The sequence below is a fragment of the Oreochromis niloticus genome, linkage group LG5, assembly GCF_001858045.2.
Source record: "Oreochromis niloticus isolate F11D_XX linkage group LG5, O_niloticus_UMD_NMBU, whole genome shotgun sequence".
In the NCBI taxonomy this organism is placed as follows: Eukaryota; Metazoa; Chordata; class Actinopteri; order Cichliformes; family Cichlidae; genus Oreochromis; species Oreochromis niloticus.
In genome coordinates, this window is record NC_031970.2 from 31,835,341 (window position 1) to 31,851,080 (window position 15,740).

A 15,740-nucleotide genomic window follows, 5' to 3' on the forward strand; every position below is an offset into this window, starting at 1 on the left:
CTGGTGGAAAACAGTGCTGCAGCCTTTACTGTAATAGTTGATTATCCACAATCCCCATTTCCTTTGGTTTGTCTCGATTATGTTATACTTCCTGGGGTGTTTTCTTTCTATTACGGACTTGGGAATGCTATGGCAACAAAAACATCCACTGTCCTCGGTTTGATTGACTAAATTCTTGGTTTTTCAAGTTACTGTACGTACTCCAAGGCATATTGTGCAGTAATTATAGTCTTCTGAGACAAGAATTTAAATTGTTCTATGATAATTGCTTTGCAGAAAGAAACTATCTTCAATTTTCTTTCCATCAACACTTAGACCACAGCCTAAGTGTTGATAGACTTGGGTTACAGCCTAACACCTACAGCTATTCTCATCATACTGATATTAATAAAACCCAATATAGGAGATTAATAGATGATGAGTTTTCCCCTTTAAGAACAATTTCAGCTGTTAAACCTTTGTTTCGGTCTGTCATTCATCGATTAATCAATGGCTGCATGCATCACACAATGGTAAATGAATGGTATTGCAGTAAAAAAAAGACGCTTGGTGTTGAAATCATGGTTTAGAAAATATGAGGAAAAAAAGATTTTATTTAACTTGTTCCTCAACGAACAACATGTTGGTGTGTGTAAACCACAACAAAACCAGTGATTGTAGACATATTATAGCAAAATAAGAAACAAAGTATTTAAGAAATTTAAAAAGCCTTACATCTATTTACCTAGTTTATAACATTCATATTTCTATTGCTGGCTTACAGCAGTGGCTCTGCAAACTTAAATTCTAAATCAAACATATGGTTATTTTAACGTACAAAAAGAAACTTAAATCATAGCTGATACAACGTTACGGAAGAATTTCTAACATTATTCAATAGACAGTATATCAAGTCTAAACATACTTTGTCAGCTTATATTTGAGTTGATAGACAAATTAGTATATATATATATTTCAGTGCACAACAGTCAACAGTGAAACTGTTTTACAAGAGAAAGAAAGATTACAGTCTCTAACAGTTTTGCCAGAGAAACGAATAAAAAACATCTTGGATTTCAGTTTTTTTTTCCTTTGCTCACGCGTACCGAATCCGTGACGATGCTCATGCTGTGTTCATCAAAACGAGTACTAAAAGTAAAGCACAGTGACTACTAAGTCCAGGAAGCTAAACAAAGCTGCCGTGTTGTGTGTCAAACTGGGTAAAAAGGCAGTATGCTAAACTAGAGATTTGAAAATGGCGGTTCATCGCCCGCTTCAGTCTGAGAGAACAAAAAAAATAAATCAAGAAACAAAAAAAGGAAAAGGAAAAAAAAAATGCTCAGTTCACTTTTACACAAAGAAGCAAATATGTATATTTGTGCTCCTAAAACAGTCTCCCACTTGGAAAGCTGCTCTCACCACATGTAATAGCTGCGTGTGGTGTCCACCTGGCTGGGTTTGGTCTCAGAAGAACCCTCTTTGTCCTTCTCACTGTCTGCCTCCCAAAGATTGATAAGGGGAGGGTACAGCTCATTTAGCGGTATTGATGAGGTTTTCTGCATATACTTTTTCAGGGAATGGTGATAGTTTTTCCTCTTCCACCTCTTGGCAATGTAGATACCGAGGGAGGCCAGGGTGATGACTGCAAACATTGATCCCATGACTGCTGCAAGAGCAGTGTTGGTTCCTTGATCCGACATTTCCACGGCGAAGGTAGCCTGCTTTGTCGTCACATTAACGCACGACTTTTGCGTTTGCTGGTGGATGTTTGAGACAGTGAGGCACACCTCATACTCCGTTGCTGGCTGTAAATGTGTCAGGTTGTATTCATGAACATCCACAGGTACTCTGGCAGTGTAAGTAATATGTGGGTTGTCTATTTTCATGGTTGCAGATGACCACTTGAGGTTAGAGGTCATTACATTGGAGTTTATTTTCCAGGCAACAAGAATTGAGTGAGATTCGGTCTGTTTGACATTGATCTTCATAAGCTGCGTGCTGTCTAACAGGGTGCCGTTCACCCTTATGGCAGTCACTCTAGTGTCAGCTCCCTCTGAGTTTTCTGCCACACAGGTATATCTGCCAGAGTCTTCAACTTGGATGTGAGAAATTCTCAGTGTACCTTCACTACTGAGGCTGTACTTGTCAGATATGGTGTCGATGGATATCTTGTTTCCCATGGGGGTCACCCAGTAGATTTCAGGCTCTGGCTGGGACATGGCTCTGCAGTCCAAGTCCACGGTCATTCCAATGTCTAAATTGAGTTGGCTGGGGAAGGTATCGTGAGAAATCATGGGCAAGCACTGGTTTGCTAAGTTATTCTGCAAAACTTCACGCACATGCATACCCCTGAACTCTGTTGGCATGGCACAAAACATGGAAAGAGGTTCCATAAAGCGGACTGTTGTTTTGTTGGAGCTCATCCACTGGATGACACAGTCACAGCGCAAAGGGTTGCTATGGATGCTGATCTCTCGCAAGTTGGGCAGTGAGTCCACTGTGGACTGATAGAGGGCATTCAGAGCATTATTGTTCAGCATAAGGCTCTCCAAAGCTGGAACATCACGAAAGGCCTGGCGGTGGATGTAAGAGAATTTAGGGTTGTTTGTAGCCTCCAACTTAGTGAGTTCAGGAAGATTATCTAAAGCATAACGGTCAATTGAAACTAGCTCTCCCATGTTGTTTATACCAAGCTCCTTCAGTCTCAGCATGTTCTTGAAATCTCCTTCTTGGATCTTATGTACTGGATTTTTGTTCAAATCCAAGAACTTAAGGTTAGGTAGTTTCTGAAGTGCTCTCTGAGGAACTCGGACAAGCTTGTTATCATAGAACGAGAGACTCTCAAGATTGTCAAGTCCTACTAAAGCATTTCCAGGAATGTCTGTCAAATCCATTCCTGCCAATACCAGGCTTCTCAGGTTGCCCAGTGGTTTGAAATTAAAGTCCATTATTCCAACAACAGGATTCTCCCCAATCATTAGGATCTCTAGATTGGGTGTAGATTCAAACCACTGGCTGTTGATGGTCTTGAGTTTGTTGGAGTTGAGGTGAAGCCTGAGCAGATTATGGAGCCCAGAGAAGGCATTGGCAGAGATCGTGTTGATCTGATTATGGTTGATGTAGAGTTCCTGCAGGTTGCTGAGGTCCTGCAGACAGTAATCGGGCATTTCAGTGATCTGGTTCTCCTCCAGGTGAAGTGTGGTGAGCTGGGACATATTGGAAAGACCAACATCTCGAATGCTACTGAAATTGTTCTGGGATAGGTCCAACTCAGTTAGGTTAAACAGCTGCTCTAGCTCCTCACTGGTCCTGGCAATATAGTTGCTCTGTAAGAGGAGAACCTGAGTGTCACTAGAAAGATTTCCTGGAATGCGTGTCAAACGAAGATCATTGCAGTCTACTGTGATGGCTTCTCTGTACGTGGACTGGGGGGTAAACCAGGGTCGGATCTCACACACGCACAGCTGGGGGCACTCATTGCTCTGGACAAAAGATAACCCTGCTGATACCAGGATCAGGCCAATAAACACCTGGCCCAGGAAAAGGCAGTCTAACCTCCATCTAGCCATGATGGAGAGGGACAGCAGGTGGGTCCAGTGACTTGGGAAAACGGTGTGTTACAGTCATCAACCAGTCTTTCCACAGATTATGTCCTTAAGTCCATGAAATCAAATTCTCAGGAAATTCACAGCAGGATCTTTGAGTTTGAGTCTGAAAAGAAGAAGAAAACATGTATGTCATTATACTGAAAATAATCTCCATCTCATTTTTAGAATATAAGGGGTTGATAGTTCTTAACTAGCTTGTTATCTTGGCCCTAAGATTTGAAAAGACAATACCAGTACCGGTTTGTTGTCCAGACTGAAATAGCAACTATTTCCATATCCAGACACTGGTGCTAATTCAAGCTTTACAAATATCTTTGTTGCCCAGAAGATGAATCTTAGGGTGTATCCCCACTGTGTCTACTGTGTCCAAGCACCTCTGATCTTTGTACTGGACTCAAGAGTCCAGTACAAAGATTGAATTGAATTGTTGTGATTTGGCGCTATATAATTAAAATTGAATTGAATTGAATTGAAGAGTCCTTGAAGATGTTGGCCCAGATGGTGTTCAGTTGGACTTGAGCACAGTATACACGTAGTGTGATTACTGATGTAACCAAACACAGAACCTCAATGCCTCTTCAATGACAGCTGCCCTTGTAAAAATGATTGCTAAGTAATTAACAAATCTATAAGGCATGTAAGAGGAAAGTGTGTCACTGCTTCCAAATACCCCCTCAATTAAGGCACAAAATGTTAAAAGAAAATCAGAAACTTCCTTATGCTCTGCAAGAGCACTTCTCAAAAGTATAAATGTGCGTGGGAGAGAATGGGTTGAAATGCTGAGACAAAGTTAAGGCACAAGGTACAGGCACAACTGAGCCCAGCCTAGTATATCCTTAATGACTTTTGTGCCTCTCTGACTGTCTTTTTGTATCTCACTCACGATTGGATGAAACATGATACATACATTTATGTTCAATCTTCAGTGAGCCCGTTTTTTTTTTTTTTTTTTTAAATGTAGTACATACCGCCTCTTTAGTAACAAATCAGTATGCTAATCTGCAATATTATAACACGGTACATGGTAAAGATGATACCTGCTAAAGATCAGTATTGTTGCTGCCGTGGGCATGTTAGTATGCTGATATCAGCATTTAGGTCAAAGCGCTACTGTGTCACAGTACACCTCACAGTTACCCCGACATGGATGTATCCTCTGCTTAATCTTGTTATCTGTAGGAATTAATGAAATATCAAAAATCGTTAATGTCTCTCGTAAATGCAGCAATTACACAAGACAGAAGATTAAGTAAGAACAACTGCTTCTCCACTATCCTTGTGAGACTTGTCGTTATGTGCAGCATCAACAGTTTTGAGAAAATGCAATTTCAGCTCATTACAATGCATGCACAAAACACTGCTCTGAACTACTTGGAAACAGCTCATATTCCATCGAGGGCTTTCATCTCTCCAACAGGCCCATAAGGACTCGATCATTAGCTTCTCCGAACATCATTACACCCTGTGAGATATTGGTACATGCCATGCCTCAAAGAAAACAACAAAAAAAAGATGCACAGCTTAATTTTTAATGCAGTGTCTTCAGCATTCAGAATTTGGGGCAAACATGAAAAAAAATTTCAGCAGGCCTAGGATTTTTTTTTCCACAAATAGCTGAATATAGAAAGAAGAATGTCAAAAGTTTATTTTTTCAGCTCTAACAAGGCTTAAGACTACAAATTCAAGGAGTGGGTTGTTAGTTGTGAGAAGAAGAGAAACCTTGATTTGGCCATGCAGTCACTTTGTTTAAGGAGTAGGAGCTTTAAGTGGTGTGATGGGCATCTGCTAGCCCATATGGCAGTAACACCTACTTCACGGAGTTGGAAGATAGAGCATTAAATCTGGCAGCTTTTACTTGAAGCACTGCCACGTTTTAGACCCCTCACTGTGTATGACAGCAAGTGAAATACAGTCCTTACATTTTTATCTTGGACTGATAATGCTGACTTTGGTGTGGACTTCAATATTGTAGCTACCATACAGAAACTTTACTCTGACTCCTTGACTTTTCCACTGGATGAATTCAGATTATGTTGGTGATGCTCCAGGCAGTTCTTTTAGTGCACCCACGGTTGCTGTTTTGAGTGAATTGTCTCAATAATCATTGGATGCACTGCCAATAAAATATATCTAACTTGCCCTTTTGCCTCTGGAGATAAAATGTAAGATTTTTAAAGACTTTTTAAAATCTAACACTGTTTTTTTATTCATTTATTTGTTGAGTATTTTCTCTCAATACAAAGATACAAAGGTAAAGAAATTCCCATCAGCTTCAGCTGTGCTTACTGCCTGTTAGCAAATGCTAACATACTTAAAAGCTAAACTAAGATATGGGAAGGCTTACCAATATGATAGCCATGATAATAATACATTATCATTGTCTCTGTTATTAATGTAAGCACATTAACTTCAGCACTTGGCTTAAAGCGATGCTGTGCAGCTTTACATTCAACAGCCTTTCTTCTATTTTTGATTTGTTGACATCTTCACAGCACACATGCATTTCTCCCACTTAATAACTGTTGTCACTGCTGTATCTTTAATAATGCTAATTAGCAATATTAGGTTGTCCTCAGTGCTTTTTCAGTAAACTACAGAGACACTTAAGCTATCCCCTAAGTTAATTAGGTCTATTTAGGACTCCACCCACCCACCCAGTGTAGAGCCACACAGCAGCCTCCACAGTGGTTCCACCTTCTTTGTGGTCAACACCAGCTTAAGAAGATACCGCTTAAGAGGCTTTCGAGCAAGAAAGCTGAGTAATACATCTGAATGCAAACTGCCTGGCAACAGCGCCAAGGAGACAGCAACGCGACTCTGTTCCTCCTATGCCAGGGATTCCCCGTGGGACAGGGCGGAGCATTGGTGAGACAGATCTTGTTTTTAAGCTAAAGGCCAGTATTTTGTGAGGATTGCTGCGTACACAGTCAGGGTTTGGCAGATGGAGATGCTGAAGTGCAGATTAGCTGGGTGTAGTGTACTGGAATCAGACCCAGAGGAGAGAAACAGGTCACTTGGCACTTTAATTAATAGCAGCACATCAGTGGAATCTAAGACTAGCAGCGTTAATGCACGGATAATCTCATTACAGAAAGAATTGTTTAAGTGCTTGTTTGTCATTTGGTCAATGACTAAATGTTCTGTTGTTATACAGTATTTAAAATGATTTAGCTGAGTTCATGGGAATATCTTCAGAAACATGGATAAAGATGATGACAGTATGTGTAAACTTTTTAAACTTGTTCTGTAAATACTGAAATTAAAAGAGCACAATTAATGATATAGATCCAGTCTGACACTGTAAATGAAATGACGTGTTTCAAAGCAGTGTTTAAATCCATATCCACGACATACGACCGCAAAACATGTTTAAAATATGCCGCGCATCAGCATTATAAGGCAGATGTAGGAATATATTGTCTGCCCTCCTGTATTTAACACAAATGGGGTTAATCTTAGATTCTCCCTCCTGCTGAATGCTGACAGCTTTGTCCTCTTTATACGATGTAAGATTAAGAAGTTTCTTATCCCTTTTGATAGTGTACATAAAACATGACTCATACTTTAAATGCTATTTTGATATATCTACAACCAGGTAAAAGGTGAAACTACATAAATGTCAGAATCCTGATTTTTTTTCCAAACACAGAGTGAAAGATGTCTGGGGCCAAAACTGATAAAGGTTGCACAAGTCAGTTGTGAGCACAAATACACAGGAAAGCTTAAAGAACCCAGGAGGTGGAAGAAAAATCAACAACACAACAGCAAAGGCAGGAAAGAGGAAAAACCAGGTATTAACCGCAGGTACCTCTGAACCTGTGAATGGGACACTTGAACCAAACGCCACAGCTTGAGATTTAAGTTCTGTCACCTCAGACATTAATAGCACTTTGTTATGAAGTGTTTTGTGTCACCTCCTCGTCACACCGATGGGTAGGTGTTTTAACATCACAGCTCACAGAGATGCATCGGTAACCTGAACTGCAAAACTTCTCAACTCTTCGACAGACACATTTATTTTTCATTAGTCTGCTTGACTCTTTCTCATTTCAGCTCTCATGACTACCTTTACTGTATAATTACACATTTTACCCACACAGGCACACTTCAGATAGGTTTCAATGCAATGACAGCAAAAAAGAAAAAAAAAAAAAGATCAGTTTCACAATTCCTTCCACAGGAAACTGAATGATTTTCTCTGCCACCTTCATCATTAGTGGGTTAAGTCTATTAATACAATATCTACGCAGTTAGCAAAGTGATCTTATGGTAATCACAGCAGCCCTTAGAGTGAAGCCAGATGCACCTATTAACGCTAATGGGGGATTGTGGCTTGCTTTCTAAATTTCAGATCTTGGCAGTGTCCTTTAATGATTCATTTCCTGGGATTTGACAAAATGCATTAAGCTCATCTCGTGGTAGGGCAGAACTTTTTCATAGTGCCAAAAGAAATTAACTTAATTACCCCGGGTGGGCACAAACGGACACCTGTGAAAACAGCTGCACATTATCTATGGAAGACATTATGATTTCTGCTGTGCAATGCTCTGGTGAGACACATCACAAAGACACGACATTATTAAGTTGAAATTTAGGCATTTGTTGGTTATTTAAGTTGTGTCTATTGCAAAGCTCATCCATCTTTTGCATCACAGTATCTCACGGTTCCTCAGCTTCCTTTAGAGGTTTTGAGACTCAAAAAGAGTGAGCTGACCCCGCTGTCTGGTTAGCCCTCAATCCACTGATACCTCAGTGGATACTCAAGCATCACGACAGAGCTCACAGATGACACAGAATGTGAAAAAGTGAAATTGTTACAATGCATAATTAAATTAATAAGTACACACAGGTGCCAAATCATGTTTTTTTGTAACTCTGTTTTCTCACCTTCCTGTCTTCTTTCCTGTCTTGTCACTTTTTAATAAAGGCAAAAGACAAAGACAGCTCGTTTTCACCAGCTGCACGTGTGTGCTTCAATAAAAGCTCTCAAAGATTAAAAAAAACATACAAAAGAAAAGCTGAAACCAACAGGCAGTTTAATTTTTTGAAAAGGGATGAGAGAGGGGCAAAAGGAAAAAATTAAATACAAATGTGCATTTAATTTGTTTCTTATGCTCTCACTCAACAATATTTTAACGAATAATTTCCCCATTGTTATTATGATGGATCCCATTTATTTGGCTAACTTCAAAGCTCATCCACTTAGCTTGGATAGCAGCAGGTACGGAGTCTGTCAGTTCAACTGAGAGAGCCATGCAATGCTCAGTTTCATGTCATGCTGTAAAAGCAGACCCCGGTCAGTTTAAAAACTTTTGATGCAATACTGAAATTTCACACTCTAATGGGAACCGGGACACATGGCATTTACATCTGACCTCAAATATCTCTAAAAATATCACATTTGTCTGCAGGAACTGGTGAGCCACAGTCTATTTACAGGTCACGACCTGGCTGATATGCTAACACTGTGTTTGATAATGACAGCATCCAGTTTCCCTGCATCAGTATCTGTAGAACATGTCTGTGATGAGCACTTAATCGTGGTTCCTGTGTGTGCAGTGGAATATGTCAAAGTACAAAAGGTCTCTCTCTGAAAAAATTCAAGCTTCTAAATTATGATGTCTGTCTGATTGCATTTTTTTCCCTTAAATGTAACATCAACTGAGAGTGACATGCGAAATATGAAAAGGAGATTTAATAAACGGATAACAAGAGTTTTGCATTAGGGCTCTCTTGGGAGCCTGAAATAGAACTCTCCCTTCTGGTCCAGTTTTACCTTGTAAGGTTTACCTTATTAGTGTGCACGGACTAAAAAGCAAAACAGATAAAACAGATAAAACAGAAATGAGGGAAAACAAATTACAGGCGGAGCAGGTGAGATAAACAACCCCAGGGAGGCTATAAACACATCATGACACAAAGGGAACCAAAATGAGGTGACAAAAATACTCCTGAATTAGATGAGAGAACCTGAGTGACGGGAAGCGATATGTTGTACAAATAACACAACAAGAGGTCGAAGTGAAAAATATAATCTACTTAAAATGTCAGTTAACAAAATAATGATAATTATATATTATAATAATATTGTATGATGTAATAATAATAATGGTTAAAGCTTCCTCGGCGGCTCTTGTGATGTAAACTTTTTATTATTATTATTGTTGTTGTTGTTGTTGTTGTTGTTGTTGTTGTTGTTGTTGTTGTTGTTGTTGTTGTTGTTGTTGTTGTTGTTGTTGTTGTTGTTGTTGTTGTTGTTGTTATTATTAGGATGATGAGGTAATCCACACTTTTCACTTGCCTTCCTTGAAGGGTCTCAAATAGCCGGTGCTACGTATCTATACACGTTCATGTATTTTGATTTGATTTGATTTGATTTGATATACCTTTATTAGTCCCACAAGGGGAAATTTCACAAGGCTGCCGACCTATTGCACGCAATGGCGGCAATAGGTCGGCATTGGAGAGTACTGTGACAAATTAGTCACCATGCTGGATTTCTGCCATATATTAACATATGAGCAAGTGTGAGGGCTTGAGTGGTTTCACAGCAGATGACTCACTTTAGGGTTTCCCTGGCTGGAAATGACAGGGCTACTTCATCACCAGGAATGTACGCATCATTTACTTTACAACAGCTTCATTTCTGCACTTAAAATTGTTTCACCTTCAGCCAGAAAGCCCACAATTTCCAGTGTGTAGAAATCTTCATTTAGTGCATTTGATGCACACTGCAAGTCTGAATTACACAACAGTGTCTCAGAGGAACAACGGTGAGTGAGATCTTACAGTAAGCGAGACATGCAGACGTTGAAATGGCACAAAACAGGCAGTTTGAACTTGCCACTGATCCAAAAAAAAACCCAAAAACCCCACTACAGGATAAATTACCCAGACAAAAGCTGAAATGACTAAACAGTCAAATGAATAGTCAATCAAAAGAAAATTAACCAGAAACTGTCTCCAAAGTGATGATGTAAATCTTAGCTAACTGAATATATTTGGGTTTTGGAGTGTCTTCTGAAAATGGGATTATCAGCAATGTCACCTCTGAGGATGGAAAACGATAATTGCCACTTTGTAAACCGGCTTTTTCGCCTGACTTTTAAAACAGCCTATGAGAAAAATAATAGGGAAGAAATTTTAAAAATAAAACGTCTCCATGGACCGAATTAAATTTGAGCCTGTTTATGGGCTTTTTAATAGCAAACAGAATGACAGATATCAACTTTGAAGCAGTAAAGAGTGACAGTAAAGCAGCAAGGACATTAATGCTGATAATTATTTTTAATGATGATCTTTGTGGACTTACTGATGTCACGTTTGTCTACTTTTCTCTCACCTCTACATATGTATCTATTTATGGGGAGACTAAAAGCAATTCACCAACGACTGATGAACTGTTATAACTGGATGATGTTCCTATAAGTTACTGCAGCAGCAGCAATGTGTTTGTTAAAGATCTCAAAGTGCTGACTGAAAAAAGTACAAAAAGGACTGAACTTTTCATTTAATTTCCACAAAAGTCACAGTGACACACCTTCCTACAAATTTTCTAAATATCACCAGACAGGTGTATGAGAGAACACAGTGTCCAGTGCTGTTGGATCAGCTTTTAATCAGCCAAGTCCCTGATACGAAGACTGTGTGATGTTGGATTGCTGCCTTCTGCACGCTCTAGCCTGGCAACTCCTGGCAACTTCGCCAAAACTACACACGTCTGATGCGGGCTGCTTCCTGCTGTGTTCTACGTGTCATAAAGGAAATCAGTGGATAACATCAAAGCCTGACTGTCCTGAAAATTTCCAGGGTTTTTTTGCGAGAAGAACTTTTATTTATTTATTTATTTTTTACCTTTTTCATGCATTGTTTTGTTAAAGATGTTTTTTTTTCAGGTCTTCCTCTATAATCCTAAAGACTTCTTCTTCAACTGTGATCACACCAGATGCACAAATGTTTTATTAAACTCTTACATGTGGGAATACGTGCCATTTATCCGGTCAAAGAGGAAGTGATAAGAGCATAAATGATCAACGCGTGCAAACATAATAGTTACCAAAAACATTGAGCTGATTAAAGGTGCGCACCATCAATTTTACACACCGACGACAGTTTATGGACACAAAAAGCTTTACTTAGCTGGGGGAATGTGACAAACAAAAAAATCCCTGATATCAAGCTACATTCTGGGAAAAGCAGGATCTGTGGTTTAAGCGTTGATTTATACGAAACTGAGACTGAAGGTTAACAGAAGAGTCATTTTCTGCCATCAATTTTTACACCAGTTCCCTTAACTGCACTGGGTGCAAGGCAGATATTCTAGTAAATACAACCTTTTATGCTTTTGTTAATTTTACAGATGCTCTCCAGCAAAGCTATTTTAGAATTTGGAAAGCAATTCCAGAACTTCCTGCTATGAAGATCCTACTTTCACCAAGTTGGCAAATCTGCCAAGTTAAAAGCTTAAACTGCACCTGTGACACCTAACCTGCTGCACTTGGAGTTAAATTATTTCAAAAGATGATGTTAGGTGAATGACAGTTAAGTGTTATGTAAGCAAATAGACTCTTTCCTGTTAAGCCCCTGACTGGTCAGAGAGGAGCGCTGGAAGAAAGGGAACAACAAGAGGACGAAATAAGTTTAAAAAAGAAAGAGAGACACTGAAGACCAAAAACAGCTGTCGCAGATAGTTTTCACTGTGATTCGCACTCAGTTTCCCTTAACTCCAAACAACTTATACTTCTGTTATCACTTGTCTGTTCTCCACACCAAGGCTTTAATAACACACTACCACCAAGCACTTAAGCCCTCCCACCATACCATGCACGCAGCCTGTATACTAATGTCTTTACCAAAGTGTCTGTGGAAGACAAAGCTTCAACGCCTCAGCTCTTCTTACAGGAATAATGGTGAGTAACCCAGCTCCCTCCTCTCCACCCTGATTTATACCCTCGCGACCTAACTGTCGGTGCGGGGGGCTTTTACCTCCCTCCCATGAGTTCTGATGTCTCCTAAAAACCCTACACAGACATAGATGTAGAGAAAGACACCTACAACATATACACAGCAGGAGACAATGTGTGTGTGTGTGTGTGTGTGTGTGTGTGTGTGTGTGTGTGTAAGAGAGAGAGCCTGGTGGTGTGTGCGCACTTTGTCCATGTGAGACCAGATGCTCCCCTGGCATGAAAAAGAAAATCAATCAGGTGATCCTGCCTCGTCCAGCTCACTCGGTTGTGATGAACGATTTGACCTTCTGTTTGCTTTGCAAATCTGAGTGAAAGAATCAACTAAAGAACGCCAAGCGAATGTCCAACCTTTAAACACTATTAACTCTACTAAAAAAAACTGCACAGAGAAGCCTCTAGTGTTGAGGCGACACTTTAATTTGACCCACAGCTCTCTGCGAGGAAACACGACTCTGGGCGCTTTGGGTTTCGGAAGAGGCCATAGACAGAAGAAAGATAAATAAATAAATAATAATAATAAAGAAAAAGTGAGGCGATTAGACAAGACTCCATGCATTAAAACGCACTCAAAAACAAACCTGAACTCTCTACAGCGAACCCCACGTCTGCCTGAAGTTTCGTTGAGTGATGCAAGGCAGCGGCAGCAGTCTCCCGTCACAAAAGCGCAACAGCTGCAGCGACACAAGCAGCGTTTGTGAGCCACAATGGACCCCCCGCTAATGCAACCCCATTCTCAGCACAGCATCTTTCGCAGTGGGCCCCCTCCCCTCCCTCATAAGGAGACTCTGGCGACTATTTTTTTTTCTGTCGCTTAGACCGGAGGGATCGAGACATCTGCCGACACACTTTAACATTAATATGCAAATCACATCCACGCGCAGCGCCGAGCACGCCGCACGTAGCCCCCGCTGGCACGGCAAGTGCCGCAACGAGATCAAAGTTTGTTTTCGGTGGAATAAGATTCGAGGCGTAAAAAAGAGTCGAAACGTGTCGTGCACTGTAAGGTTAAACGCTCTCACGTGTGTTCAGAGCAGACTGCAAACCTGAACTGATGGGCTGAAACCAGACTGCATGCATTAAAAAAAATGCCCTTGAGTGCGTCTGCATCCTAAATATACCCAAACTCGTTGCGTGTCTCTTGCAGGCGAGACTGATATCCACACTCTGTGAATCACTACACACATCAAACATCACTAATCTGTTTCTGGCATCTTCGTTTTCATTTCTTTCTCATAGAAATTGCAGTTCATGAGAGGAAACTAACGCGATAAAGCAGAGGGAACCTCTCCTTCCCCTCCTCCTGTCGAGTCTCACCTTGTTGGCATTCCAGTCTGATGTTCCCGAGCGCACGGGGTCCTTTATCCAGACACACGCGTCAGCACACAACAATAAACGCCACCGGTGCCAAGTGAACGGGGCTCATCAAACAGCGTCCTAACACATATTCCGGTATCCCGGTGGGTTCAGCTGGCGGCTGTTTACAGCGATTTGTCGCTCCGAGTATCCGATCAGTCCCAGGGCGCCTCGGAGAGAGGCATGGTGTGGTCTGCACAGAGATCTTGAACCTGCTGCAACCCACCACCGACTGCGTTGTCTCTCCGATATTCCTCCGCTCTGCCACAACCACTATCACCACCGCCACAGCCTGCACCTCCTCCTCCTCCTACGGATGGGAGAAGAAAAATTATAAAAACACCTGGCGCTGTCCAGACCGCTCAGCTGATTACCCAGCAGGCTATTGGCTGAGAGCGCCTGTCTGTCACCGCCGGCCAAAGCAAAGCAGAGCACCATCTGCTCCAGGCTTCTGATGAGAACAAAGGCAGGAGAGGGCGGCGGGGTGGCGGAGCATGGGGCGTGGGGCACGGGGGGAGGATGTGTGTGGGTTGGGGGTTTTGGGGTGAAGTGGTGGACCTACATGGCATTACTGCTGAATACAACAATTTCCCCTTTTAGCCTCCTTTAGACGCAAACCTCATCTAAAGGAGACAATATAATGTGTTACTGGACACGGGAGAATTCTTCTTCTTCTTCTTCTTCTTCTTCTTAGTATTATTATTATTATTATTATTATTATTATTATTATTATTATTATTATGTTCTAAAGCCAAACATCGACTCCTGAGTTGAATGTTCGATTCTAAAAAGGATTCTAAAGTTCCTAAAATAAGTTATGATACAGATATTAATAAAAACTCAGGAATATTTCAATTTCAGTGGATTGAAGAAATTAAGATGAGAGCCTTGTCATCATGAAAAATGTCATCATGGCTTGCAAAACATAATGTAACGCATACTGTGATATAGACAAACAGTGCTGATAAAACTATTTTTGTTCATTCTGAGATAGTAAGATGGCTATGAAAGAGTTCCACCAAGAATAAGCAAATTGGGGAATCCACGATACCATAAAAAAACCTAAACAACTAAACAATGCAGCACACATGATGCCAACTGGTTTGCTTTAACCTCACTATAATCTGCACTACTCTCTTGGCACAAGTGGACATCATACAGGCTTGGTTATAGGGAGGTAGTAACCCAAATGCAATGGATGTTTCCATTGTTACAATCATGTATCAATTATGTATAACCCACTCACCCTTCATTAAAACAAAAAACAAAACAAAACAAGTTTTTGCGGATGAAATGCCTGATCGTAAGACAAAGGAATGGTCCAATAGTTTCAGTCAGGAGCACATACCAGCACCGGTGAAAGTCACTCATGGTCTCCTTCTGGCTTTAGAGATGGGTCTGCTTCTCTTGCTTGCTTTGACAGTACTTTGCCAGTTTTCCCTTTCAGACTCTTAACTATAATAATGTTGGCACTTGCTCTTCTTCCAAGCTTTCCACACCTCCATTAAGAGAATTCTATAAGATAATCAGTTCCAGCCAGCGCTCTAAAAGTACAGGATAAGAGAAAATTGAAAACAAACTCACCAAATATCACCACACTGGCCCCATGCTCTTCTTTAACAATTACCGGTCACTGAGGCCTAATTGATGCAATATTCCAAACCGACCCTACATCACCCATGTGAAATAATGACATCGGGAACACACAGGAAGAATGTGCAAAGGGCAGGAGTAATCTCATGCTGCGACCTTTAAATATAAATTTAGCTGGATGCAGAATCATTAAACTGGCTTGCAGGCTGGAAAGCACATTGGCTCCATTAGCATCTGTGCG

The 15,740-nt window shown here is 40.7% G+C and overlaps 1 protein-coding gene across 3 annotated transcripts; it reads right to left on the reverse strand.

The window, feature by feature from the left end:
• Window positions 1–564: 564 nt before the first annotated feature.
• On the reverse strand, window positions 565–14,358 carry lrrn1 (leucine rich repeat neuronal 1). 3 transcript variants are annotated; one of them, XM_003442790.3, is made up of 2 exons: window positions 13,868–14,358; window positions 565–3,690 (listed from the first exon to the last, which is right to left on the reverse strand). In XM_003442790.3, exon 2 carries the CDS (start codon window positions 3,546–3,548, stop codon window positions 1,395–1,397), a length of 2,154 nt encoding a protein of 717 aa, XP_003442838.1. In that variant the 5' UTR covers window positions 3,549–3,690; window positions 13,868–14,358; the 3' UTR covers window positions 565–1,394. The 3 variants fall into 3 exon arrangements, with proteins under 3 accessions (XP_003442838.1, XP_005450217.1, XP_019214171.1); XM_005450160.4 differs by lacking the exon at window positions 13,868–14,358 and adding an exon at window positions 13,132–13,392; XM_019358626.2 differs by lacking the exon at window positions 13,868–14,358 and adding an exon at window positions 4,625–4,756.
• Window positions 14,359–15,740: the final 1,382 nt, after the last annotated feature.

Bases quoted from the DNA above. Each gene is read 5' to 3' on its own strand.
- lrrn1 (XM_003442790.3), bottom strand. From the start codon at position 3,548: ATGGCTAGATGGAGGTTAGACTGCCTTTTCCTGGGCCAGGTGTTTATT.